The 27417-nt window shown below is 32.2% G+C and overlaps 2 protein-coding genes and 1 long non-coding RNA gene across 3 annotated transcripts in view; 2 read left to right on the forward strand and 1 right to left on the reverse strand.

The window, feature by feature from the left end:
- LOC125843127 (uncharacterized protein At4g17910-like) overlaps positions 1–9125 on the reverse strand; it is a 116908-nt gene extending 107783 nt beyond the window's left edge. Inside the window, exons 1-9 of the mRNA XM_049522352.1 lie at positions 8931–9125; positions 8767–8830; positions 8638–8680; positions 5028–5101; positions 4855–4930; positions 4666–4755; positions 3832–3905; positions 3042–3129; positions 5–185 (exon numbers count right to left, since the gene is read on the reverse strand). Coding sequence (XP_049378309.1) covers positions 5–185; positions 3042–3129; positions 3832–3905; positions 4666–4755; positions 4855–4930; positions 5028–5065 — 547 coding nt within the window. The 5' untranslated portion in view covers positions 5066–5101; positions 8638–8680; positions 8767–8830; positions 8931–9125. The remainder of the gene's footprint in view (positions 1–4; positions 186–3041; positions 3130–3831; positions 3906–4665; positions 4756–4854; positions 4931–5027; positions 5102–8637; positions 8681–8766; positions 8831–8930) is intronic.
- A 3830-nt stretch (positions 9126–12955) lies between these two features.
- LOC125842291 (uncharacterized) lies at positions 12956–15034 on the forward strand. The gene is made up of 3 exons (XR_007443899.1): positions 12956–13066; positions 13515–13592; positions 14776–15034. It is a non-coding gene; the product is annotated as an uncharacterized LOC125842291 (long non-coding RNA).
- A 975-nt stretch (positions 15035–16009) lies between these two features.
- On the forward strand, positions 16010–22696 carry LOC125842497 (eyes absent homolog). Its single transcript, XM_049521797.1, has 6 exons — positions 16010–16129; positions 17006–17267; positions 17377–17544; positions 18371–18464; positions 21452–21637; positions 22150–22696. The coding sequence occupies exons 2-6, from the start codon at positions 17079–17081 to the stop codon at positions 22425–22427; spliced, it is 915 nt and encodes a 304-aa protein (XP_049377754.1). The 5' UTR covers positions 16010–16129; positions 17006–17078; the 3' UTR covers positions 22428–22696.
- Positions 22697–27417: the final 4721 nt, after the last annotated feature.

Raw genomic sequence — 27417 nt, forward strand, 5'->3', positions numbered from 1 at the left:
TTACCAAGCATATGAGAAGGTACCAAAATTCTGAGATGGACCAAGATTACAATAATACCTACTAGAATAAACCACCCCAGAATTCCACAATAACTCGGTGGAAGATTAATTATCGATGTCAAAATTGCTACACCAGCAAGAGTGAAAAAGAAATTCCAGTGCACACCATATTCACCAACGTGAACCTATGACGAAGGAAATGACTTCTATCAGTATTAAGAATGACATAGTTTGAAGAAATGCCTAGCAAATGCAGATGAAGAAAGGATCATAGTAGCTATGCAGGAAAACTACATGAAAAACATCTGTAAACACTGGTACAGATATACGATACATTTAATTGTTCATACAAACAGAAACACACATAGCCATAGGTATGCAGGTACTCAGAAAGGAAGTTTAAAGCTAGACGACTATGACGCTTGTTGAGGACCCTTCTAAAATTACCATTTTGACACAACAAAATGATGAGAAAAGTTAACGATGATTATAAGAACATTTTGACTTTTGAGAAATAGGAATAGAAAAACATTACACAAAGATCTCCCCTTCTCTTTTCCTTTTTTGCTAAGGTGTTGCACAAAGATCTCCTTTCCTGCAACATAATTATGCATTTTAATTTTGACACTACTATTGTCCTGGCTTCACTAATCAATGAAAGGGAGTACACACCTTGCCAGTAAAACATTGGGCAATCGTGTCTCCAAATTTCACAGTTTACTAGTTAAGAAAGTAACACGTCATTTTTAAGAACTTAATATGCAACTAAAAGAAAATTCAGGTTATAACTAATCATTGAGCATGCTATCCATACTGTACTGAATGAGGAAGGAACCATTCATAAACAAATTCAGTATAAAGAGTTCTTCAATAATTCCAATTCGTGGAAAGCCTAGAAGTACTCTTCCTTTGGTAGATCCAAGCCAAAACCTACTTCTAACAACTTGTTGGATCAAAGTAGTACATTATACATTTTCCCCAGCAGTGGAGGGGTTTAATTCTCGTTACACATGATGTGGCAGAAAAGATTAATTCAACAAGTTGTCTTGCTTGCATTAAGATATAAACTTGCCGTGCATAATTTCAAAGTTGAGATAAATTTGACCATAATCAGAAATGATACAACTATACTACGCTTCAGTCTGAAACTAGTTGCAGTCAGCTATATAATTCCTCATTAACCATGTTTCTACAATTAAATTCTTCTAGGCCGCACCCAAGTGGTTTGAAGTGAGTTGAGAACCATGAGATCTAAGGTTCAATTCCTGGCGAAGGCAAAAACTTAGGTGGTTTCTTCTTTTTTGTCCAGGCTGGGTGGTTAGAGTTACCCGATACCTATGCTAATAGGAGGTAGTAGGTATCCCGTAAATTAGTCGAGGTGTACCAACTGGCGACAGTCATCACAAAAGGTCTTAATTCAGTCATTAAGTCCGTTTATTTTTTAGGTATGAATCCTAATTAATTGGATCTTAACCATTAAGAGCATTTTTATATTACAACCTCTTAATGGGTTTGAATAGACTTGAATGATTAAGATATGCAACAAAGACTTAATATCATTAAGATGTATATTTAAAAATTCCTTTTTTTATGACAAGAGAAACCTGCAGCCGCTACCCTTAAGGGGTGCGCATAAGGTAAAAACTCCGCTCCTATGCAATAGCCTGCAAACCACACAAGAGAGGTAACCCCCACTAGACAAGCCCAGTGCGACGAGCTCAAACCATTGCGCCACTCCGAAGGGTGTAAATTTAAAAATTTCTACAAAGATGGTTCACCAATTCCATCCATTCACTGTTGTCGCCATCACTCACCATTATTGATTACCACCATTGTCGCCCATCATTATCTACCACCACCACCCACCCACAACTACCATCCTCAACCACAACCACCATTATTGCCAATCACTACAATCAGTTGTTGTCACCACTACCCACTATTTAACATCATCACCACCATTACCACAACAACCACCTATCACTACACACAATCATCATCATCGTCACCACTATGTATCGCAAACCACCGTCATTATTTACAACTACCATTAGCTATCATTATTATCCACGATCAACCAGTACTGTCAGTCACCATCACCACTAGCTACTACCCATAACAACATCATTAGACAACACTATTCTAATCGGCTCCCACAACCTCCACCACTAGCCATTACCACCAACCGCCAATAATTCTTTTAAAATATTTTGTTGATATATATTTTATTAACTTCTATATTTATTAAGTTTAAAGGCAAATTCAATTATTTAGTTTTCAGATCTTAAACAATATCTTAATATTCAGATATGCATTCGAATTCAAACATCTAATCTGAATGCATATCTTGATATTCAGAAGTGTATCCAAATTCAGACGTCTTAGTCTTAATAAGAACAAATGCGGCCTAAATACATTCCCGTCTAATTGCCTAAATAGAGCTTTTACAAATGCTACTTGCACTTTCATGTACCATATCTTTAGCTTTCAAGAAACTATACTTCTCTCGGCCTACCTCGTCCCATGTTATCACATACTACCTTAGTTTCACACCAATAGAGCGACATATCTGGAGATTGATGCAGGATATGACCAAACGATCTCAAGCGACCTTCTCTTATATTATCCTCAATATGCTACTTGCTTCTTCTAATGTGATCATTTTTAATCTTGTCTAATCTTGTAAATCGCACATCCAGCTTGGCATCTGCATTTCTATGGCACTCATCTTGTGGATGTGTTGGACATAATCAGAAATACAAACAAAAAAATACGCCAAAAAGCTCATGATTAAGACTCCCTATCACAAGACATTCTCAAAATCGTCTTCGCTATTTCGGGCATGCATTATATAGGGTGGAGGTGGATACACTGCACATTCAAGTTATCCACTCACCAAATCATTCTCACGGGCAGAAGTGTCCCCCCTCGTGAATGTTTCTTGGATTTAAATCTCCAAATTTTGTCCCCCCAACCCCCACACCCAGGGTCAAAGAAAAAGAATAACATTGGTAATGTAGAAGAATTAAGATTCCATTAACCTGATAATCAACACTTGAAGTGAAAAAGATTCGAGCAAATCCCAGGACTATGAGTGGACAAGTTGAAGAAATTGCATTTCTCAAATTCCTGGAAATGTAAGTGCCAATTAAGAAAGTGCAAGATTTTATTTATCAAATGAATAAAAGAAGAGAATTGATTAGATAATTACAGACCATAAATTAAATAACAGTTCTAATCAAGCAACATGATCTGACTTGTACTTTTGTAGACCTAGTACAGAGGAATATATTCCTTTATCAAATGAATCAAGAAAGAATCAATTACAATAGTAATGGAACAGAGTTCTGACTCTCATATTGAAAAAACATCGTCTGACTGTATGTTTTGATTGAAAGCCCTAGTACAGGGGAATCAATTATAAATAGCTATATGGATTCCAGGAGAAAAAATTTCTTTCTTCATCAACATTATGTGGACTAATGATTGGTTTGAGAGATACATTGACCAGCCCAAAGAATCAAATAGTAGGGTTTCTACAGAAGTATATATAAATGATAGCCAAAATTTCTTCCGGGCTGTTTGGTTTGAAGTATTAGAGAAAACAATACTAGTATTAGAAATTATGCAATATATGATATCTTTAATTCCAACATAACTACTCTCAGAATTACTAAGACACCCTAATCAGTACTATTCATATACACCCTACTAAACGACCCCTAAAGAGAAACATGTCAGTCAAACTATATAGCACCATCCAGTCATCTACAAGAGGTAAAATCTCATCAATGGTCATGATAAAAGTTCAAATCGAGAATCATCACTTACGTTTTTGCAATTCCACGTGCTTGTCGTGAAACCAATGCATTTGCCACAATAAACGAACCTACTCCAATGTCCATCTGATACAACCACAAGGTAAGCATAAGGTACCTAATTCTAACTCCAGTTTACATTTCGGCAAAAGGTTTATCAGAAGTAGTCAGTTGACAGAACCAGGATGAAAAACCTAAACAAAAAGATGAATCAATGAAGTTGAGCTCAATACAATGGAACTGACTATAGTAGGACGACATAAAAATGAAGGAAAAATAGAGAGAAGAACTTTCATAATGACAACTTGCAAATAAGCATATGCTAGCGAAAAAAGCTACCCTAGGATTTATTTAACATGTCAATGCCTAAAATGAGATAGAAAATGTAATTTTAAGAACTATACAAGGAATCTTGCTGTGTTTGGAACAACAAGAGAGTACACACAGTAATACTAATCAATCACATAGAACAACCCTGGTCTACTCTAGAAAACAATACCAATAAATCATCTCTTCTATTCCATTCGTTAACTAGAAAACAATACCATCAAATCATCTCTTGTATTCCATTTGTTTCCTTTCCAGAAATAACCCTTAATATTACAATTATTTACTGTCACAATTCTTAATCTCTACATCTCAAAGAAAACTTTGCGTTAAGAAATTTTTGAACTGATACAACCTAAATCCTAGCCAACAATGCTGTTAAAGGGTCGTTAGAACTTCCGTTTCGCCTTATAACTGAGCAACTGCAGATTGGGATGTTCCCAATCGCTCAGCCGGCGCTTCAGTGCACACATTAAGGTATTAGCACAAATATGGCAATAGAATACAGATAGTTGTTTACCAAGCCAGTACCGTAGGTCTCTGTTTTAGCATATCTCCTAGGAAATATCTTGAAGTCAACAGCCAGAATACATATGCATGCCAGAAAATTCTGCAGCAATCATACCTAAAATCATAAATAGTAACTCCAGCAATAAAAGGAAACAAAAGTAGATGAAAGCATAATGTAAATAATGGTTATTCTGCATACCATAGCAACCCTGTATGCAGATATATTTGTCCTAAGAGATCGGACCCCCTCTTCCTGAGAAACAGAAAATCCAGATCTGCATTGAACATGAAATACCGTTACATACAATAAGCTACATGAAATACATGTAAACAGCTTCATGGAATAGCTGTAGAATTCTATGATTGGATTACCTTCTAGCTAAAATAAAGAATGTCACCAATAAGGTCATCCCAACTGCATTAGTATATGTCCAATCTGCCAGAATCTGAGATTGAATAGTTACTCATTTGATTAAGAATATCAAGCATTAAATCAAGTTCTCAAAACTTGAGATCATCTAGCACGCAGGAAACAACTACTTCATCAACAAATGACTAGAAACGATAACCAGTTTATAACTAAATCTTCTTTCTCTTTCCTTTTCATTCAGATGTTCATATAATAGAGATATTTTCATCCATTTATTCAACTTGTTAAAATGAATCACAAGTATTGTTGGTATTATAGAATAGACAGAGAACACTTAGAGTTAAACATAAAATGACTGGAAATACAATGCAGAGGACATCAAGAGTCACTGAAGCAAGATATGATCCCATGTTCTTCTTACAAACAACTGCATTAACCGTTATCATGACAAGGTCTCTGCAAAATTAGGATCAGATGCCTCACAAAAGGGTTAAGTGATACAGTTATTGGCCACATAAAATGGTGAAACAAGAAAAGGAAATGGAAATAAAGTACAACTAACGTCACAAACAAAGTGTTAGGACTTCTTTCGTCAAACAATACAACTAATCAAGCAATTATGAGTTTGGGCAACAGTGATCAGACTAAAACAAACGGGTCTTCAGGAAGTTCATTGACCACTACAGGATCAACACATTAGCAAAAGATTTTAGTTGTTGATAAATTTGAAAAAAGGCCTAATGTATCTGTTGCTATATCCAAGAAAAACTTTTTTTTTTTTCACTTAACAGTATTACGAGTTTCACACCCAACTTCAAAACTGGGAGCTTCTTTTGGACAAGAGAAAGGTCTAGCAATTTCTATTTTAGGTGCAATGAGTATTAAATTTAGACAGCAAGTAGGATTAAAGTTCTTCATGATCTCTTGAGAAAGGTCTCAATGATAGTATCTCCTCAATAAAGTGCATTTATTGTCAATTAGTTTCACTCAGAACCTTTTACGTGAGAAATAGACCAAAGATTATCCCAAAACTCTAGCTCCCAGTTTTATAGCTTCAAATATATCCCAAGTCCCGTTCACTTTACTCCAAACGGAATTCTAGAATGTTCGGTCTACTTCCTTTAAGTTTTCATACTCTTCCCAAACCAATCATTAGTCCCACATTATGTCCTCAGATTTACCCTCTGAAAGACCAAGAGACCCTCAAAAAGCATTTTCATAGACCTCAGTATAGTAGTGGCTTAGCATACTGATAACCTGTTAACATGTAGGAGTCGCACTAATACACCATTCATTACATCTTGCCTAGGAGGTTCAGTTAGTTCAGATCCACCCCTGCTTCAACATTTGCTGTTTTACTACTAACTCCAAAAGTCTCACTCTCTCCTAGTTGGCATGACATGTCATTAAAGTTTTTTTTTTAATAATATACTAATTTAATTCATTAAACCCATTTAACTAAAATAATGATCATATTTTTTTTTAAAGATTTATTAGTTTATTAAGAATAAATTTTTATACTTAAGAATCATTTATCATAAGTTTTTTTTTTTATGTGATGATGAATAGTTTTTTAAAAATTATCATAATGTCATCAATTTTGAATAATTATAAACACATATATTCAAAAAAGTTATTGATATATAAATCACTTACGAATGTCAACTTACATCAATTAATCATATATTATATAATAGATCAATAATATTAAGGATCAATTAACTACTAAAAAATAATTAATTGGGTGCTTTGAAATTCATATCTACTTGCAATATCTTTTTTTTAAAAAGAAAATAGAAAGTGTATTATATTTATATTAGAAAATAAATTTTGATCTTTATTTATCAGTATATTAATCTCATATAATATGTAGATTATTGAATTAAAATAGGCAATTCAATTAATTATTACTTGTATTTCATAAATTTGGGATGAGATAAGAATATATATTGGTGTTTAATTGTATGAGAAGTTAAATTATAATATAATATAGAATAAAACAATAATAAAAAAATTAAATTAAAAAAAAAGCTAAATAATAATTTTCCCTTTCATACCAACTTTTTTGTCAACCTTATAAATTTATTTGAATACTTTTATGAAAAAAAATTCTTAAAATTTTCAAATAATTTACTTAGAAATTTTAAAAACTACCGGATAATAATTGTACACGGAGATTTTTTCATTGAATTTTGTTTAGTAAAAATATATAAAGGAATTAGATTTTTTTAATTGTTTTTATAATCTTCACAAATTCTCATGTAATTTATATATTTGTTTTGTAGAGACATAAGTTTGATGAATTAAATAGGTCTATTATTTTTTAAAATGATGATTTAATGACATGACGTATCAACTAGAATAGAAGGAGACTTTTAAGGTATTTAGTATTATTTTTTGGATCAAAAATATAAATATTATTCACTTTCTATTTTTTTTTAAAAAAATATTGTAAGCATGAATTTCAACATACACAATTAATATTATTGTAATAGTTAATTGACCTTTAATATTATTGATTCATTATACAATTTATGATTAACTGATGTAAGTTAGCATTCATGCGTGATTTGTATATCAATTTTTTTTTGAATGTATGTGTTTATAAGTATTCAAAATTAGTGATATTATAATATGTTTTAAAAACCTATTCTTCATAACATAAAAAAATAAAAAGTTTAATTATGATAAAATATTCTTAAGTATGAAAATTTATTATTAATAAACTAATGTATCTTTTAAAAAAATAATATGATCATGGCTTATTTTAGTTAAATGAGTTTAATGAATTAAATAGGTCTATTATTAAAAAAAGACTTTAATGACATGTCATGTAAAATAGGAGAGAGTGGGGCTTTTGGAGTGTCAAGTATATTTGGAGGAAAATAGTGATAGTTGAGTGATATTTTGGTCCTAAATGAAACATAAATGATATTTCAAGGCAATTCTCTAAGCTTGGGTGACCATTTAGGGAATTGACTCTTCAACTATTATTTGATGTAAAACATAAATTAACAAAGTGGGATGATGAATTCAGAATACTGTACAGTCCTTTCTTTACTTTCTATAAGTCAAAATGTAACAAAATGATAACCTTCTCCTCTTCTTTCTTTCCAAACTGACTGCAAATACTCAGACTCCAAGTTAAAAAAATAAACTACCAAGTACCAAAACAAAAATTGAAAGAAAAGTTAGGTTCTTTTTTCCAATCAGTCCCTCACCGGTGGTGGTGGAAGGTGACAGGTACTTGGTAAATTAGTCAAAGTGCAACAAAGCTAACCCGAACACCTTCATTACAAAAATAAATAAGCAAACGAATAATGTTTTCAAACCAACTATATCCATATAAACAGTTTGGTCTTTGTCACATTTAGCTAATCGTAAGAAAATAATACAAATACTTAATAAAAAGGAGGAGAATACATAATTTTTTCTTCTGTATCATTCCAATTTTGCCTGATGGCAAACTATTTAGGGCTCAAATACAAGTTTTACAGCATCTAAAATGGAAAACGCCCGAAGAAAAAAAAACAATTAACTAAAACTTAATAAGAAAGATGAATAAAATGTTATGACAGGAGAAAAAGGATACAATGTTGTGCTATTTCACACCTTTTTTGGAACTGGAATATACTGAACGTAGAAAGAGAAGCATCTGAATCACAACACAAAAACAAAATTAAAATAAAACACATAATACCAAAATTAAAAATAAAATAAAAAATAGAAATGGTTTCATACCGAGAGAGTGGTAATGAGAAGGAATAACTCCATCATTGAAGTTCCTTTTAAATTGCTCACAAACCTGAAACGAAGGATCGAAAAGGCAATTGTACAAAATTTAGATCATAACAAAGTGGAAAAAAATGTAATTTATGGATTTGTTTTTCAAAGAAAATCGTAACTCTTCCTTGAGACGCTTGTTCGGATTGAATGTGTTCGCCGGAGAATCCATCGTCGGTGACGGAATGGCGAAGTTCGTTAATTCCTGTAGTGTGTGAGCTGTTGCACCGGCGGAGGTTGAAATAGTTCTGAATCGGAACGGAGTGACATTTAGGAAGTAGTTCTGCAATTAAGCAAATCCCAAAAAAGAAATCTACACTATTTTTTTGTTTTTAGCGTGTTTTTTTTATTATATATTTTATCTACTATTATATAAGAGGGAGTTTATGATGGGACATTCTATGTGTCCCATCATAAATTCCCTATATAATATATAATATAATAATATATATTCTACTATTATATAAAAGAGAATTTATGATGGGATAATATATATAATATATATTTATTTTTTTACTATATAATAGAAGGGAGTTTATATAATATATAATATAATATATACATAAACTCCCTTTTATTATATAGTAGAAATAAATATATATATATAATATATAATAATATAATAAATCATTTACAAATGACTTAAAATATTTAATATTTAAAAGATATATAATAAAATAGGTTGACTCTTAAAATTCTATCCGGATCACATATATTGGACCAGAAAAAATAACATATATCATTTTAAAATTACCAAAAAAGTATTACAAATAATAGTAATTAACAACTTAAAATATCTTAAAGACATTTTAAAAGGGTTAATTTTGTAATTTTATCTATATCACATAAATTAGGACAAAGTGACCAGCAATGTAGGTTATTTGAAAGCTACATAAAAACCATTATAAATCACAACAATTAATAACTTAAAACATTTTTTTAAAAAAATGCAAATTTGGATGACTCTTCAAATTTCATTTGTGTCACATAAATTGAGAAAACAAAAATAACATATATTGCGTCCATTATAATTTATTTGTCTTAATTTTTTTATATATTTAAAAATTGCGTAAACTATAAATCATGATAATTGACAACATAAAATATGTTTTGAAAAAGATACAAAAAATTGCACTGATTCTTGAAGTTAATCTATCGTAAAAATACTATAAATCATGATAATTGACAACATAAAATATTTCAAAAAAAAAATACATATAAAAAATTTTGATTGATTCTTGAAATTAATCTATCGTTAAAATTTATATATAAAATACAATAAATAGTGATAATTGACAACTTAAAATATTTATTAAAAAAACGCAGAAAAAGAAATTGACTGATTCTTAAAATTAATCCATCAATGTCACGTAAAATGAGGCAAAAGTAGTAATATGTATTATTTAATGTGAAATTATTGAAAACTACGTAAAATGTATTGTAAATCTTAACAATTAACAATATTTGATTAACTCTTGAAATTTTATCTATGTTACATACATTGAGACAAGCGGATTAATATATATTAAGTATTTACAAATTATGTAAAAATATTATAAATTACATTATTAACTACTTAAAATATTTAAAAATCATATTAAATTTAAATAATTCACTATATTTTATCTGTGTCACATATATTAGGACAAAAAATAATAGTTATTGGGCCCGTGCGTAAGGGAGTTTATACCCAAGTATAATATATAATATTCAATAACTCTCCAAATTTTATTTGTGTCACATAAATTGAGACAGCAAAAATAACATATATTGGGTCCATTTTAATTTATTTGTCTTATTTTTTCAGTTTTTTTTTTTATATTTAAAAATTGCGTAAAAATATTATAAATCATGATAATTGACAACATAAAATATGTTTTGAAAAAGATACAAAAAATTCCACTGATTCTTGAAGTTTATCTATCGTAAAAATACTATAAATCATGATAATTGACAACATAAAATATTTCAAAAAAAAAAATACATATAAAAAAATTCGATTGATTCTTGAAATTAATCTATCGTTAAAATTTTTGTATAAAATACAATAAATCGTGATAATTGACAACTTAAAATATTTATTAAAAAAACCAAAAAAAAAAATGACTGATTCTTAATATTAATCTATCAATGTCACATAAAATGAGACAAAAGTAGTAATATGTATTGTTTAATGTGAAATTATTGAAAACTACGTAAAATGTATTATAAATCTTAACAATTAACAACATTTGATTGACTCTTGAATTTTTATCTATGCTACATACATTGAGACAATCGGAATAATATATATTAAGTATTTAAAAATTACGTACAACCATATTGCTTTCTGTAGGCTTTGAATTATCGTGCTCATTTTTTAATAGGCTTCGAATTATCGTGCTCATTTAGTAGGCATCGAATTTTTAATATATATTTAAAAATTACGTACAATCATATTGCTTTCTGTAGGCTTCGAATTATCGTGCTCATTTTTTAGGCTGATACAAGGTTTGAACATTTTCTATTTTTTTTAATATTATAAATCGCAATAATTAATAATTTAAAATATTTTTAAAATATATTAAAAATTCAGTTGGTTTCGGAAATTTTATTTATACTATATCAAATGGGACAAAGGAAACAACATTTATCATTTAAAAGTTATATAATAAAATAGGTTCACTCTCAGAATTCTATCAGATTCACATATATTGGGACAAAAAAAATAACACATATCATTTTAAAATTACCAAAAAAGTACTATAAATAATAATAATTAACAACTTAAAATATCTGAAAGACATTTTAAAAGGGTTAATTTTGTAATTTTATCCATATCACATAAATTAGGACAAAATGACCAGTAATGTTGGTTATTTGAAAGTTACATAAAAATATTATAAATCACAATAATTAATAACTTAAAATATATATTTTTTAAAAATAAAATTTGGATGACTCTCCATATTTTATTTGTGTGACATAAATTGAGACAACAAAAATAACATATATTGGGTCCATTTTAATTTATTTGTCTTATTTTTTTGGGGTTTTTTATATTTAAAAAATGTGTAAAAATACTATAAATCATGATAATTGACAACATAAAATATGCTTTGAAAAAAATACAAAAAATGCCACTCATTCTTTAAGTGAATCTATTGTAAAAATACAATAAATCATGATAATTGACAACATAAAATATTTCAAAAATGTTGTATGTGGGTAGTCTTATTGTGCCTTGAATAGCGTCAAAGAAAATACATGTTTGTGATAAAAAAAATTATTCATTTATCCACGCAAACAATCGCTTCAAAAACTCTGTTATTGGCCCCAAAACATACCATTTATATTATTGGGCCCGTGCATAGCACCACGGGCAACACTATCTAGTATCATATATAAAAGAGAGCTTTATGCCTGCTTACGTGGTTCCATGTAATGACCCTCTTGGTCATTTCTGTGTCTTGCCTTCTGTGTGTCGTTTAGAGCGTTCCTATAGCGACCCCAAGTCATTTATGACTTGCTGGGACTGACAGTTCGGTCACCTGGTCGTTCGTTTGGTCTTGGTGTGAGTTTTGTGTTTTGGAGCTTATGAACCTTGAACGATCATTTTTGATCAAAAGTTCAAGAAGATGACATCGGAATCCAATTCTGACGATTCCATCAGCTCCGGAAGGGTCATTTTAGGCTAGTAGCATGGTCGACATGACTCCCGAGGTTTTCAGTGTGAGTTGGTGCGATTAGGCGTTTTAGCCTTTGAATTTTGGCTTAAGTTTGACTTTGGTCAACATTTTGAGTAAACGCGCTCAGATGAGAATTCCGTCAGCGTGGTTAGCTCCGGAATGTCGAGTTTGGTCTAGATTGACCCTTCTTTTGTGTCTGGAGGTTTTCGATATCTTTCCGAGCCCTTTTGTGGGTTTTGACTTAAAAGGGCTTTTGGAAGTGGGACCCACTTTTTATCGAAATGACCTCTGATGGAAATTTCGACTGCGCCGTTGAGTCTGAAATATCGAATTTGGTATGGTTGCATATCTCGTTTGCGTGCACGGGGTTCCGAACGAGATCGAAGCACCCCGTCGGAATTTAAAGTTTTGGAAATGTTGCAGATTTTCTGCAATAAATTGCAGAAAATCAGCCACATTTCCCAAACTTCAAACTCTCATCTCTCTCTCATCTCTCAACCGATTTGGGTGATCCAAAAGGCTAAGTTGTGAGATTTTTCGAGGGCAACGTGTTGGTGAGCTCGGATAGTGATTTGGAGTCCCCGTTTGAGGTAATTTTCGAAAAATACCTGCTGCCAGACCTCTTTTTGTGACTTGATTTTGGAAATTTTGAGACTTGTTTTCTTAGCCATTTTAGATCCGATTTTGGTGATTTTTGAGGCTATCTTGAGTGGTTTTTCGAGGAGAACATTGTGGTGTTGTTAGATTTTACTGTAGATCGCTCGTTTTTGGTAAATACACTGCTGTCCCATTTCGATTTTTGAGAAAATTTGGGTTTTAGTTGTATGTTGGTATTGTGTTGTTCCCGAGCCCCGAATTGTGTCCCATTATGGGAAATGAGCTGGGGGAACTGGTTAGGACCCACTTTTGGGGTTAATTTCGGAATTTTCTGTGTGGGTCCCACGATTCCCGTTTTGACTCCAAAATTGACCCGTCTCTGTTTGTTGTGATTTTGGTGTCTAAACGACCGTATTAACGTTGTGATACTATTTTTGATAGCGGGGAAGCGTTTCGAGACCTTTCGGAAAGGAAAATCTCCGGAGGAGTGATTTTGGAGCGCGTGTGATCGGCTTTAAGGTAGGCTACGGTTTTTCCTCTCTTAGATTGAGCTCGAGAATGTGAATGCATGTTGATTAGTTGGGATTTGGGTTGGGTAGTCATTGAATCTTGCATAGGTGTTAAGAAATCATGTTTTCGGCCTATTTCGGGAATTATCCGGTAACTGTGAGCATGCTTTGTGTTATTAATGGATCCTCCTCGATATGTGGAGTGCTTGCATGCTTAATTATTGTTTATTTGAAGAATGTTGGGCCTTAGTTTAGGTTTGACTAGGGCTTGCCTTAGAAATACATTATTCGGATCCAATAGGCCTTAGTTTTGCCCCGACGTCGCTCGGTCGGCTTAGATCCTTGTAGACTGGTGTAGCAGACTTGAGTCTGATAGCTTGGGCCTTAGTTAAGCGATACTCTTTCTCCGACTATAGTTATTCTTATTTTCCTCGATGTTACGGCTTCACGAGTTACATCGGCGACACTAGTTCTACTTCGCGATTTTAATTTGATTTTCGATTTGGTTCCAAGGACTTTCATTGATTGGCTATGTGTGGACGGCGTTCCACAGATATTTATGAGTATGGATCAATTGGGACTCTTTCAGCAGCTACATTGGCACTTATATAGAGCATCCGGTTTGAGGTCCGGCCTCTATTGCCCAGATACTTATATAGAGCATCCGGTTTAAGGTCCGGCCTCTATTGCTCAGACACCTATATAGAGCATCCGGTTAGAGTTCCGGCCTCTTATACTTGATACTTGTGATTGGTTACTTGGGTACTTCTGCTGAGCATCCGGTTCGAGGTCCGGCCTCAGTGCTGTCAGATTCTACTAATTAGGGTTGAGGTTCTGGTTCGATGTTCTTCGTTCTTGGGTTCTTTTATGCAATTCTCTTTAGTTATAGTTATTCTGTGTACTCGTCGGGCTTATGGGGGTCCGTTCGGGTTTTTATTTAACTTGCGCACGAGTGTACCTTCTGGGCTTATGGGGGTCCAGTTAGGTGTAGTTAGCTTATAGATTACTTTAGTTAGTTCTTTGTACACTCGTGTGCATTTCATTGTTAGTTAGATTTTCGTTCTTGACTTCGGTTTGCTTATTCCTTCTTTTCATATTGCCTTTACTTTTCAAGTTCAGTCGGCCTATGATGCCTACTGGGTACCTGTTGTTTTGGTACTCATGCTACGCTCTGCATCTATTTCGTGATGCAGGTCCGGGCACTAGTAGCCAGCGTTGATCGAGCTTGGAGCAGACTGATCCGGAGACGGGAGTGAGCACACGACGTTTTGTACTATTTCAGTCTCCATCTGTATATATAGACTTGTCTTTTACCTTTCGAGACAGTCCAGTCTCTGTTGTCCACTTTTGGGACTTGTACTCATTTTGTTAGTAGCTCTGTACTAGTGACTTCCAGGTTCTGGGAGGGATCTTTATTTGTATATATGTTTTTGGTTTGCTTCCGCCTGTTTATATTGTTATTTGCCTACTCTTGTTTAGTTTCTACCCTCAGACCCATTACTTGTTGTTCCGGGTTACGGGTTGGCTTACCTACTGGTGGGTTATAGTAGGTGCCATCATGACTTGAGAAATCGGGTCGTGACATTCCATCACAAACAAGAATTTTGTTTTAATTTATTTATTTATAAAATTAGCCAAATTGTGACTTTTATGAAAAGTTGTGACTTTAATGAAAAGTTGTAATTTTAATGAAGAGCCGTGACATTTATGAAAAGTGACTTTTTTGGAAAGTTGCGACTTTAATGAAGAGTTGTGACTTTTGTGAAAGATTGTGCCATTTCTGAAGGGTTGCAACTTTTCCAAATAGTTGTAACATTTTCGATAAGGCACAATAAACATTTGTTCACACTACCCTTTGTTTTCTATAAATAGAGGGATTTTCTCTCATTTTAGCACAACGAAAATTCTGAACCTCCTTCTCCTCTTCTTCTTCTTCCCAATTAAATATTGGAAAAATTACCCAACTACACATCTTTTCTTACCCTATTTTCTATTATTTTCTACCATTTTTAAAAAATTACAAAAATCCCTTTTTTTCTCAAATTCTCTCTTTTTCAGATATATAACTTTCAATCTTCCAACTCCACTATTTCCCCCCATTTTTTATGCCTATAATCACTATTTTCAGATTTTATTCCCTTCCTTTTTAGAGCAACAAAAAGATTTTCTTGTATTAGAATTAATGTATCCGGATGGTGAATTATGTATTTGGAAGGTACAAATTTTAAGGAATTATTGTAATTAAAAAAAGAGTAGGGATAAAATATAATTTACTCTTTACACTATGGGATTTAGGTAAGTTATACGTAAAAAAAATGGTGGATTTCATAGACTGGGCCCATCACAAATTGGGCTCTAACCCCAACAATCATTTGGGCTGGGCTAAAAGCCCACCCTGGACCTTTGAGTTGTTCTCTTTCCCTTCCAGCAGCTGCTTCTTCCAACTTTGTAGTATCAAATATCAAACATTGCCATTAACAAAACAGCTAAAATTCTCTGAATTAATTGAAGTTTGGAATGCTTCAACAGTTTTCTAGCTACTCTTAGGTGCTCTATTTCTTGCCATTTATTTTATCCGATTTTTCCTTCTTTTTTTTCGCTTTATGGTTAATGGAAGATTCGTCTTGTTGTTATGATTTTCCAGGTCTTTTGTTCTTTCTGGGGGATAAAGGGACATGGGTTTTCTTATTTATTCTGTTATTTGTACAGTTTTACCATAAAAATTGAAAATTTTGCCGATGTGTTTGTTACAGCGAAGGCTTATAGATCCCTTTTAGCTGTTTCTTTTTCTGTTGTTCCTTGATTTATACCTGGAATTTCAAGATAAAGTTTTCAACTTTGGACATAATGGTGAATGGAGTTGTTTATCTGCACCATAGAAAAGTAGATAATCATTGATTTTTGGCACTACTGTGCATGTGAATGTGTTCAATTTAAAGCAGGGTAAAGAATGCTATTTTGTCTATATTGTTGAAAAACTTGATTGTGGTGACTATGAATGGAGTCATATAAGCAACTTGTACTGAAGAATTGATTGTGGCGACTATGAATGGAGTCATATAAGCAACTTGTACTGAAGAATTGAAGGTTTGGACTAATCAAAATGAAAAAAAGAGATGTTAATGAAGCTTAGTAACAAAAGGTTGAACGAGTTTATCATATACTTTGAACAACATTTGTGTGCCCAAAGATGATAGAGTACAGACGATTTTCGTGCAAAGAGCACCTGTGTACTTTTTATTGATTTGTCATTTCGTTGAGGCAAATGTGACATTTCACTGTAAACCGTGTATATTGGGGTTTATGCGAATTTCAGACTTGTTCTCTGTGTGATGTTGTTCATGGATATGCCTTTTTGCGATTTTCATACATTTGTATTTCATATATTACATAGAATCTGAAAAGTAATTTGACATTTATTAGGTTATACATACATTTGTTTCACTTGTCTCGGGAGATTTGTTAAATTTCATCAATTGGTTTCTGCTGGAACTATATGGATCAGAAAATGAATGTATATATCTGGGACATGGATGAAACCCTCATATTGCTAAAGTCGTTGATAAATGGGACATATGCTGAGGCATTCAATGGATCCAAGAATATACAGAGTGGTGTAGAAATTGGGAAGATGTGGGAGAATCATATTCTTCAGATATGTGATGATCACTTCTTTTATGAGCAGGTTAGTTAATCTTCTTATAATATATTTGACCAGAGAACTAATACAGTCTTTATGAATCCTGCTGATCATGGACATTAAGCTTGTTTAACTCTGTTATATGGATTTTCAGGTTGAAAATTGTAATATGCCATATCTAGATGTCTTGAAACAATATGATGATGGTCGAGATCTCACTGAATATGATTTCAATAAAGACGGCTTTGGTCCGCCAAGTGATGATCTTAATAAAAAGAGATTAGCATACCGTCATCGGGCTGTAGCACATAAGTACAAAAAGGTACTATGGTATTTTACGTGATGACTATTTTTAAAAAGTCCATTTTCTGATAGAAGGAGGCTACCAAATGGTGCCAGACTGAAATATCTACTCTGTTCGGTACTTTGTAATGAAGATCATTGTTATTCCACTCTGATGTTACCAACTTGATAAGCAACCATATATTGCACCTTTTACGAGATTTTATGTTAGTTGATGTGGTTCTCTAGTTTTTCTAATGTTCTATGTTTGTTTCATGACTAGGATATGTGATAAATAGCATGGCTACTTCTAGAAAAAAGTCGTTATAAATAGCATGGCTGATTCTCTAACTTGGATAGTTCCTAGTTTTGGCTAAAACCAGAATGCTCATGATTTTGGTGTGTCAAAATCACATTCAAGAGAGTTATGCATCTAGATCATATGGACCATTTATCCCTTCCAATTCCTGGGGATTATGTAGGTAATCTATAAAATAGTGACTCAAATTGACTAAAGAGGGGAAAAATTAATGTTCTCTCCTTCTTGAATTAACTATTGTCGTTCCTACAGACCGGTTGTTCTAAAAAGACATGACATTTGCCTCTAGTTAATGTTAGACCATATCAAGAACATGAAGCTTTTAAAGGCTGAACATGGGGTCATTAACTACACACAGGACCATACATGGTGTAGCGATCGCGAAAGGAAGACTTCTCACCCAAAGGAAAATATATGATCGTAGCTTCTTGTTTTAGTCGTCCAAAACCACTGGCATAACTTTGTTCTTAGAAGTTGTGCTTTTGTTTGAATATATTGAGTATAACATAACATAACTATAGCAACCTTCATTTACTGTTTGTTGTAGGGTTTGCATAGTATTCTTGACCAAGACATGATTAAATCGTGGAGTGAGCTTTATGACGTCACTGATAGTTATACTGATATGTGGTTCTCAGCAGGTAGGTTACTCTAGATTCTATCACTTTAGTGAATCATCTTGCAGTATGGATTTTGATTTTGTGAACTGGGAGTCGCTATGATAGAATGTCACTAATGTGGACAAGCATAAGACATTTATTTTGCTGTGTTCGTGTATTTTGGAGTGTCATGTATTCATGTGTTTGTATAGGCACAGAATGCTTTAAATTTTATTTCTGCATCAAAGAAGTTAATTTACTAAAGGGTGAACTGCAGGTCCATAAATTTACAATCTCTTCCTTTCCTTTTACAGATATAAATTATTGTAAAAAGCACTTTAATCTATTGCAGAGAAATTAAACTTTTGAATGCATCATCTGAACTTCCCTTCCACACAACAACGCAAGGGAATGAGGAGTTGTTTTCCACATTTTAACAGATATACCAAACTTTGTATTCTTAAAAGCTGGAAGGACACCTTCATTAGAAATCATCAAATAAGACCAGATAATTATAAACTACCTCAACTCAACTGAGACTTCCCAGGATCTCTCCTGTTTCCCCCCTTATGTGAAGTGATCTAAATCTATCTTACTTCTTCTAGGATTTCTTCAGTAATGTTAGATCCATGCATCACTGTCCTCGTACAAGAAGTCAAAGGGATTCTATACTCCCAGTTCTCTAGAAGTCACAAATCTTAACCTATTTCTAATAACTTGAATTTCCAAAACTTGCCCTTTATTTCAATTTGGAGAACTTTTAGAGTTCTCTTCTTTTTCTTCTTCTTTTCTAATATATTGCACAATTCATTATCCTATTATACTACTATTTCTCTCTACTTTTCCATCTACCTCCTAGTCGTCGTAGGAGGAGGTGGATGATACGGGGGATAGAGAAGAGGATAGATATATACTCCCTCCGTCCCATTTTATGTGAGGTACTTTGACTCGGCACGGAGTTTAAGAAAGAAAGGAAGACTTTTAAAACTTGTGGTCTAAAATGAATGATAGAAATTTGTGTGGTTGTAAATCATTTCATTAAGGGTAAAATAGACATTTTATAGTCAAATTGTTACTTAATATAGAAATGTGTCATTCTTTTTGGGACTGACTAAAAAGGAAAGTAAGTCACATAAATTGGGACAGAGGGAGTATTAAAGAGCAGTTGTGCAATCTGATATTCTATATAAGAGTAATAAACAAATACTAATAAGAAATATGCTAGTTGGCAAAGCGCTAAATGTGCTTGTCAGCAACTTAGAAGTAAATGCATAAGGTTAAAATTCTAAACTAACTTCCTCTGGTTACCTTGTTTCTCAAAGCAGCTCCCATCTTTTTGCAAAGTGCATTAGTAGCATTTTCATCACCCAAAATTTTCTTTTGCCTCTTTTATTTTTTTTTTAATTTCTTTTTACCCTTCCTAGGAGCTCCCACCCCTTTTTGTTCCCTTGGTGACTCGAACTCGCAACCTTTGGGTTGGAAGTGAGGGGTGCTTACCATCCGAGCAACTCCCTCTCGTCTTTTGCCTCTTTTATTGCCTTCTACTTGCCTTTTTTTTTTTTTGGCTCACTGTTCTGGTGATGTTGTAAATGATGTAATTCTCACTACGAATTACGTATGAAAATGCGGAAATTAAAGACAAGAAAGAAAGATAGATAAATAGATAGATAGATAGATAGACACAAAAAGAGGAAATAGAAAGCAACCAAAAGGTATATTAAACCTTAAGACCTCAATCCGTTAATCCTACAATGAGCACCTACCTCTTACTATGACCTCGAGGGAAATGAATTCACCTCGTAACCAATGTTTCTAAACAATAATCAACCAAAGCTTGTACCAAGCTCTCAACACTCATTCAAGAGTTTCACAATATCAATATTCAAAATAGTCTACCTGAAATGAGAACCCAAACTAGCTATTTATAGTTTTAGGTAATTATTACAAAAGAGGCCCAAAATAGGAAATGGGGGAGTTGGGTCGACCTCGCCTAAGGGACTCGGCGTCGCCGATTGAGTTGGCAAGCTGACCCTTCTCTTGGGACTTTTGGAACTTTGGGCGAGCTTGGAGCCCTCGCCTAATCCATTAGGCGAGTCGCCGAATGGGTCCAGCTCGCCTAATGTGGCAGCTTCATTAACCGTCTTCTCTTGGCTTCCCCAAGCGATCTTCAAGGCATGGAACCCTTTCTTTGCCATCAATACAAACTCACGAACCTCTAACTTCATGAACAAACCTGTCATTCTTTGAAGGTCCCGAGCTTGACTTAGAGTGAACAGCCTTGGTGCAATCCGAATTGCATCAGTAAATATACCAGCACTTAGTGCTGTTTTATCATCAATGAAATGCTGCTTACTATTAAAAAAATCATTTTAATAAGTTGCTTCTAAAAAGAATATTTTAAATTTGTCTTCTCTCTCTGTGTCTATTGTGCGAACAGGAGACTCGCAAGAGAGATTGGCTTCTCTTGTGTTCTTATATGGTACTCCCACTTGCAGTCATGTTTCCACTTTGATTTCAGTCTGCCTTAACATTTGAGTGACCTCATCTGTCTTTGAGAAAAGACTTATTCTTTGCCTTCTCCACTTGATAGAACTCAGTTATTTCTGCCTGAGATACCATGAGTTATGCATGCCAGAGATACTGGTTAGGGAAGGTATCAGGCAGTAAAAATATCTCAGGGGGTTATAGTGGTCTCATCTTGTAGTTAATGGATCAAACTGAGGCTTGCCCTCTTATTATTTTGATAACTTTGGATATGTACGCATATTTGGAGCCACCATTGATAGATACAAGTTGGAAATAAGATATCCTTCTCTGAGGTCCTCAACTTTTCTGATTACAAGCTAGTTTTTAGGCTTGGACGGTAATTCCATTATTCCAGTTACTTTCTGCACTTGTTTTTTGTGTTTACACTTTTTGAAGGTGTTTTTCTTCTATTCTAGGTTCTCTACAGATAAATGATGATGCTTTTATGTGTAAGGTGTATGTGATTTGCTCGCTTAAATGCTCTCCTTCTCCTTCCAATGCAGCTAGGACTTGCTTGGAACAGTGTGCAGTTGGGGATCAAGATTTGGCCTCCTCTACTGTTTCTACCAATGATGCAGGAGATACTATATTCCAGCATGTGAATATCTTGGTGACTTCGGGATCGTTGATACCCAGCTTAGTTAAATGCTTGCTCTTTCGCCTGGGTGATTTAATCCCTAGCGAAAATGGTTAGTTTCTTTCGTGATTCTGATATTTAACCTTTCTGACTAGTCCTAGTTTAGAATCTTGATTGAGTTATCTTGTTTTTCATTATATTTAACCTTTCACCGTTTGTGGCCTAAACAAAGTTATGAACCGTGGTTGAGTTTTATGACATATAAATTACATGAATTCTGGAAAATATCACTGCTGTCTCCAGCTAGTATTTTTATGTTTAGTACTTGGCAATCTCCCTTCAGGAATAAGGGTGGACTGCCCCATTATCCCTGAGCTTTGAAGTTACAATAGTGGATTCTCGGTGCCCAAAACAAAGAAAAAACAGCATCTCCCTTTAGGAAAATCAATTATGCCTAAGCTCGTGCATATTCTGGCACAGCCATTGATAATATTCTTCCTCTCTCATGTTTATCAGCATATAATAATGCAACATGCAATCATTACCTCTTGTCAAAAAAAATAAAATAATGCAACATGCAACTTCTGGGAGCTTACTCTAACACATCTATCATCATTTTTTCAGTTTACAGCTCATGGGAAGTGGGCAAGCTCCAGTGCTTCTCATGGATAAAGGAGCGGTTCAATGGGCCAAACGTGCAATTTTGTGTTATCGGAGATGGATGGGAAGAATGTGAAGCAGCAGAAAGTATGAGATGGCCATTTGTCAAAATTGACCCGCTGCCTAGAAGTTTTCATCGGTTTCCAGGCTTAACACCAAAGGATCTGGGCCACTACTTCTCCGTTGTGTATGGTAATTCTGACAAAAAAGATAACGATATACTAGCTCCTTCTGGCAATTGATCATGCAAATATGTAGCTTAGTGAGAAACTTCTGTTCATGCATCAATAGTGTTTTCACCAACAAAGTCACTTTGACATAAACTGGTGAAGGTTCTTTATAAAGTTGTCATTTTTGCAATGAGAGAATTCCTCTAAATTATGCTCTTTGGCCTGTGCGGCCAGTCTGTATAGTGAACTTCTCAATGACTCCTTGCTTTTTTAGTCTGTTCTGTTATGGCCACTCTGTAGACGCTCTACGGCTAAAGATGTATAATATACGTATAATTCATGTATAATCTATGCATATCGGCTAGAAAAAGTATATAATATGTCTTGCCTGCTATGTTGTAAGATTTTGTGGGGTTGTAAGTGGCCTATAAAACCAATACTACTAGTCCATTAAGATTATATATGGATATTATGATAACATATCAATATCCATTTATTATTATAACTAAAGAGATCATAGTTTGTTGTGAATAAGTAAAAATGAACGGATGGCATATTTATTTATCTTTTATTCAGGAATGCAGAAACAAGAATCAATAACTTTCAATGAAGTGATACATAGATATTAGTTTTAAAAAAGTAAGTCATATTCTAATGTATGTTGATGAAATAAATTCAATTGACAATCCAATTGAGTTTTCTACGGCAAGTGTAACAAATCACAATCCAATTCTAGGGCATATATTATTTTGGATTAATCCGATAATACCTAATCTTAAATAGATGTTAAATAACAAAGATATTCATAATCTGTTTGGTCAAAAAATATTAGAAGTGATGAGTTATGGTAAGCTTTTGAGAGAAAATATTTTTTTTCGGGGAATTGTAAAAACTAATTTTCAGAAGCTAAATTTTGTTTTCTTCTTAAAAGCATTTTTTTTAAAAAAAAAGTACAGTTAAAAATATTTTTAAACGCTTGGTCAAATGCTCAAAAATGTTTTTTAAATTTATTGGTCACACACAAACTGTTTTTTACTAGTACTTTTTTTAAAAAGCATTTTTCAAAATGAACTTACTTTAGAAGTTTGACCAAACATGTTATTGATGAGTCCGACTTCAAAACAAAACATACCACAAAATAATCCTCCCTAAAAACACAAATGAAACAAACACTTCGCCCAAATAGTCAAACGGTCCCTCACCAGTCCACCACTATTAACTCCACCTACTTCTACTATAAAATAAAACACAAATATTTTTAAAAACACTACTTTTGTTTTATGACTTTATCTCTCCCGCTTTATTTTTTATTTGATGTTTAATATTTAATTTTAAATTCAATCAATTTAATTATACCTAACAAATATGATGTCATTTTCAAACTCTAATCTTATGGTTTTGATTAGAAGATAGAGGGTAAAGTTTTATGAGCCGATTGTTTGAGCAAATCCTTTAAAATTTGTATAACTTACCTAAATTCCATAGTGTAAAGAGTAAATTACATCTTATCCCTACTCTTTTTTTAATTACAATAATTCCTTAAAATTTGTACCTTTCGCATACATAATTCACCATCCGGATACATTAATTCTAATACAAGAAGAATCTTTATGTTGCTCTAAAAAGAGAATAAAATCTGAAAATAGTGATTATAGGCATGAAAAATGGGGGGAAATAGTGGAGTTGGAAGATTGAAAGTTATGTATCTGAAAAGAGAGAATTTGAGAAAAAAGAAGGATTTTTGTAATTTTTTAAAATTGTAGGGAATAATTGAAAATAGGATAAGAAAAGATGTGTAGTTATAAGAATCTCGTAAGTTGTAAAGCTATTAAAAATAGCCATAATTGTTTATTCAATCTTACCAAATAAACAAAAATTTATAAAATTGCATAATAAATCATTACAAAGTTATTTGTTCTCCACTTAAGTAACTGTTACATCTAATTTTAATTCATCAAACTTTAATTCAATAAAAAAAATTTAAACATAAATTGTAGTGTACTAGTCTTTAATATAATTCAATTTTCTCACGTTAAACTTGCATTTCTCAATCATGTGACCGAGAAGACGAACCAACATTGTTACTTTGAGCCATTTGTTGGTCAATATCATCCGCAACTATATTTTCATGCTCATAGACCATAAATATTTCATCAGTCTTTTGGTATTCTCACAAATAATTATGTAACACTCCACAAGCTATGACAATTTTCATTGCATCAATTTGATCTGCTCTATTGTTCAAATAGATATAACTATAAGTTGTAATAAATACAAAACGGTAGAAGTAATAAATTAGGTGTTGGAGCAAATGAAGAGAATAAATTTATTACTCAACAATCAGTTGGTGTGAGTTAAAGTGACTATATGTTGGTGAGAATAATAAATTTTATGTCGATGAGAATAATAAATTTTAAAAAGTAATGATGTGATTATAAATTTTATTTACATATGAAAAAAATGGTTAGTAGATATAAATGTGGGATTGTTTTAACAAAATATAAACTTGTGGATCAATTTTTGTATTAAAAATATTTCAAATCATGATATGAAATTCCCATATCATGGTTTTTGGAGAATATGGAATCACATCTCATCATATGAAATCATGAGATGGAATCAGCGTAAAATCGCATGTCCAAATGCTGATTCTATCTCACGATTTCATATCATGGTATCTCATGGCCAAACGCCTACTTATAATCATAGGAAGCACAAAGATTGAAATATTGACGATACTGCGTACTACTGATAAAGTCATTTGAAAATCAATTAGAATATATGAAGTAGACTGCTGATTAATGTAATCTTACTTTTTTCAATTTCATAATTACTTAATTGTATAAATAGTTTTCTTTAGTAACTATTTAACTTTTTTATATGTTACTGATCAATCAATTCAAATAAAAAATAAATAGATATCTTCCATACAAGTAAACTTCTCAATGAATTTTCAATCATTTCTTTATTATTATTTCTCCTTTCATTTAATTGGTCTATATTATAATACTATAAATTATAAAATGGTTATAAATTATTACTTCTCAACCTAAATTCCCTTTTGACTTCGAAAAAGATTATTATTATTTTTTATCAATTTACTTCTTCTGCACACATCTTCGATTCCGTAGTAAAAAAATAATAATACTAGTAGGACAAAAGAACCTTTTTAAGGTTTAAAAGCACAGTCCAAAAAGAGAAAATCAAATAAAATGATTTGTTGCAAAATTATTTATTCCCCATTAAAAAAAAAAATACTCACATTTTGCAGTCCCTATGCTAATTGGGTTATATTTGAACCATTAGGGGGTGGGAAAGAAGAATATTTGTAAGAATATAGTCCATTTCTTTAAGGGGAAAATTTTCAAAACAACAATATTTTATCTTTTAGTGGGACTCCTTAGCAACAATTTCATTATTTATTAAAAATGTCATTATTTTAGTTTGTTAATGGATTAGTTATGTATTTATTTTATTTTGATTAATTTGAAAGAATACAAAAAATAATAACAGAAAAGAGAAAATCATGGAACCAAAAAATTCAAAAAAGGTAAAAAATACAAATCATTTACCTTTTGAAAAAATTATAAATCTCCTTCTTTCTGTCGAGACTTTTTTTTCTTTCTTCTTAAGAACATCAATTTTTTTTATTGTCTTCCGAATCATTCATCTTATAACTTTCAAAGATTCTTCAAGTTGAATACGGCATATTTTTTTAAACGATTTTTTTCAAAATTGAGGACTATAAATTTGTCACATCCAGTGAACAATCGAAAAACAATCAGGTATTTTTTTCGATTTTTTTTCTTGTTTGGATGAAATATTCGCATATGTCGAGTATAATTGTTGTTTTTTTTCTGATTAAATTAGTGAAATCTTTGTATGTATTGAGATTTATAGCTTTTTACGGATGTTTTGTAATATAGGGATACCAGTATAACAATTTTGGACAACGTACAACTATGGAGTAAAAAACATCAACTAATTAGTGATTGTATACAGATTTTTGTTGACTTGTAGTGATTGCTGAATACAATTAAGTATTGGATACAATTAAGTTGTATTCAAACTAAAATGTATTTATATTCCAGTTTGTTATATTATTATTATTTCACTGAAAATATTGTTTTCGAAAAACATAAAATAAGTTGTATTAAAATAATTGTATTTATATTACAATATCCAATTTTGTTATTTTATTAGTATTTCACTTTAAAATTGTGGCAACTATTTTTCTAACTCAGTTTGTATTCCAAAAATAATTATGTATTTCAAACGCAAAATGAATACAAATAAGTTTGTATCCTTTCTTAATTCGTATTTATATGTAATGATTAGATTATATTGGGATACAATCATCAACATTTTTGTAATAAATAAAAGAAAAATATATTTGGCAGTTATGCAATAAAATTTTGATCACTCGGATACAATTTTTAGTTTTCACTATGAAAGTAAAATATCAGTTTTAAATTTTAATTTGAATGGTAAAGTGAGCACATAAAATACAAAAGTTGTTGGTATATAATTATGATGAAAACATAATAAAAAAAGAAAGTTTCAGTTTTGGAGAACACCGATTATATCGAAGTTTGAGTTAGGAATTCTTCTTCCAAAGTTGTTTGTCAACAAAATTTTAATAATTTGTATTTCATTTGGCATACTTACTAGAATGAATACAAACTAATAAAGAAATACAAATGTCATTATACAAACCCAAACATGAGAATCATAATGAATACAAATACACATATATATTGGAATGAATACAATTTAGGAAAGGATATAAAATTCTGAAAAAAATATATTACGCTGTGAAAAAAATAAATGAATACAAATATGATTCTTCAAGAACTACAGATCAATTTAACATACAATTTAGCATCCATATTGAAACGAATCTTGTATTGTACATAGCATTTGCCTCAACTGCAATAGTCGATTCAATCCAATGCCACAAAGTTCTATTGAAAGCAACTGTAGTAAGAATAACTTGGGGGAAACTTGTGACACCTTTAATGGGGGCATTGAAATTGATCCCAGATCCCTTAGTGCCAATACC

Source organism: Solanum stenotomum, chromosome 10, assembly GCF_019186545.1.
Source record: "Solanum stenotomum isolate F172 chromosome 10, ASM1918654v1, whole genome shotgun sequence".
NCBI classification, from domain to species: Eukaryota; Viridiplantae; Streptophyta; class Magnoliopsida; order Solanales; family Solanaceae; genus Solanum; species Solanum stenotomum.

Coding starts and splice junctions, on each gene's coding strand:
- LOC125842497 (XM_049521797.1), top strand. CDS start 17,079: ATGGATCAGAAAATGAATGTATATATCTGGGACATGGATGAAACCCTC. Junction 17,268..17,376: donor ATCACTTCTTTTATGAGCAG/GTTAGTTAATCT, acceptor ATGGATTTTCAG/GTTGAAAATTGTAATATGCC. Junction 17,545..18,370: donor TAGCACATAAGTACAAAAAG/GTACTATGGTAT, acceptor TGTTTGTTGTAG/GGTTTGCATAGTATTCTTGA.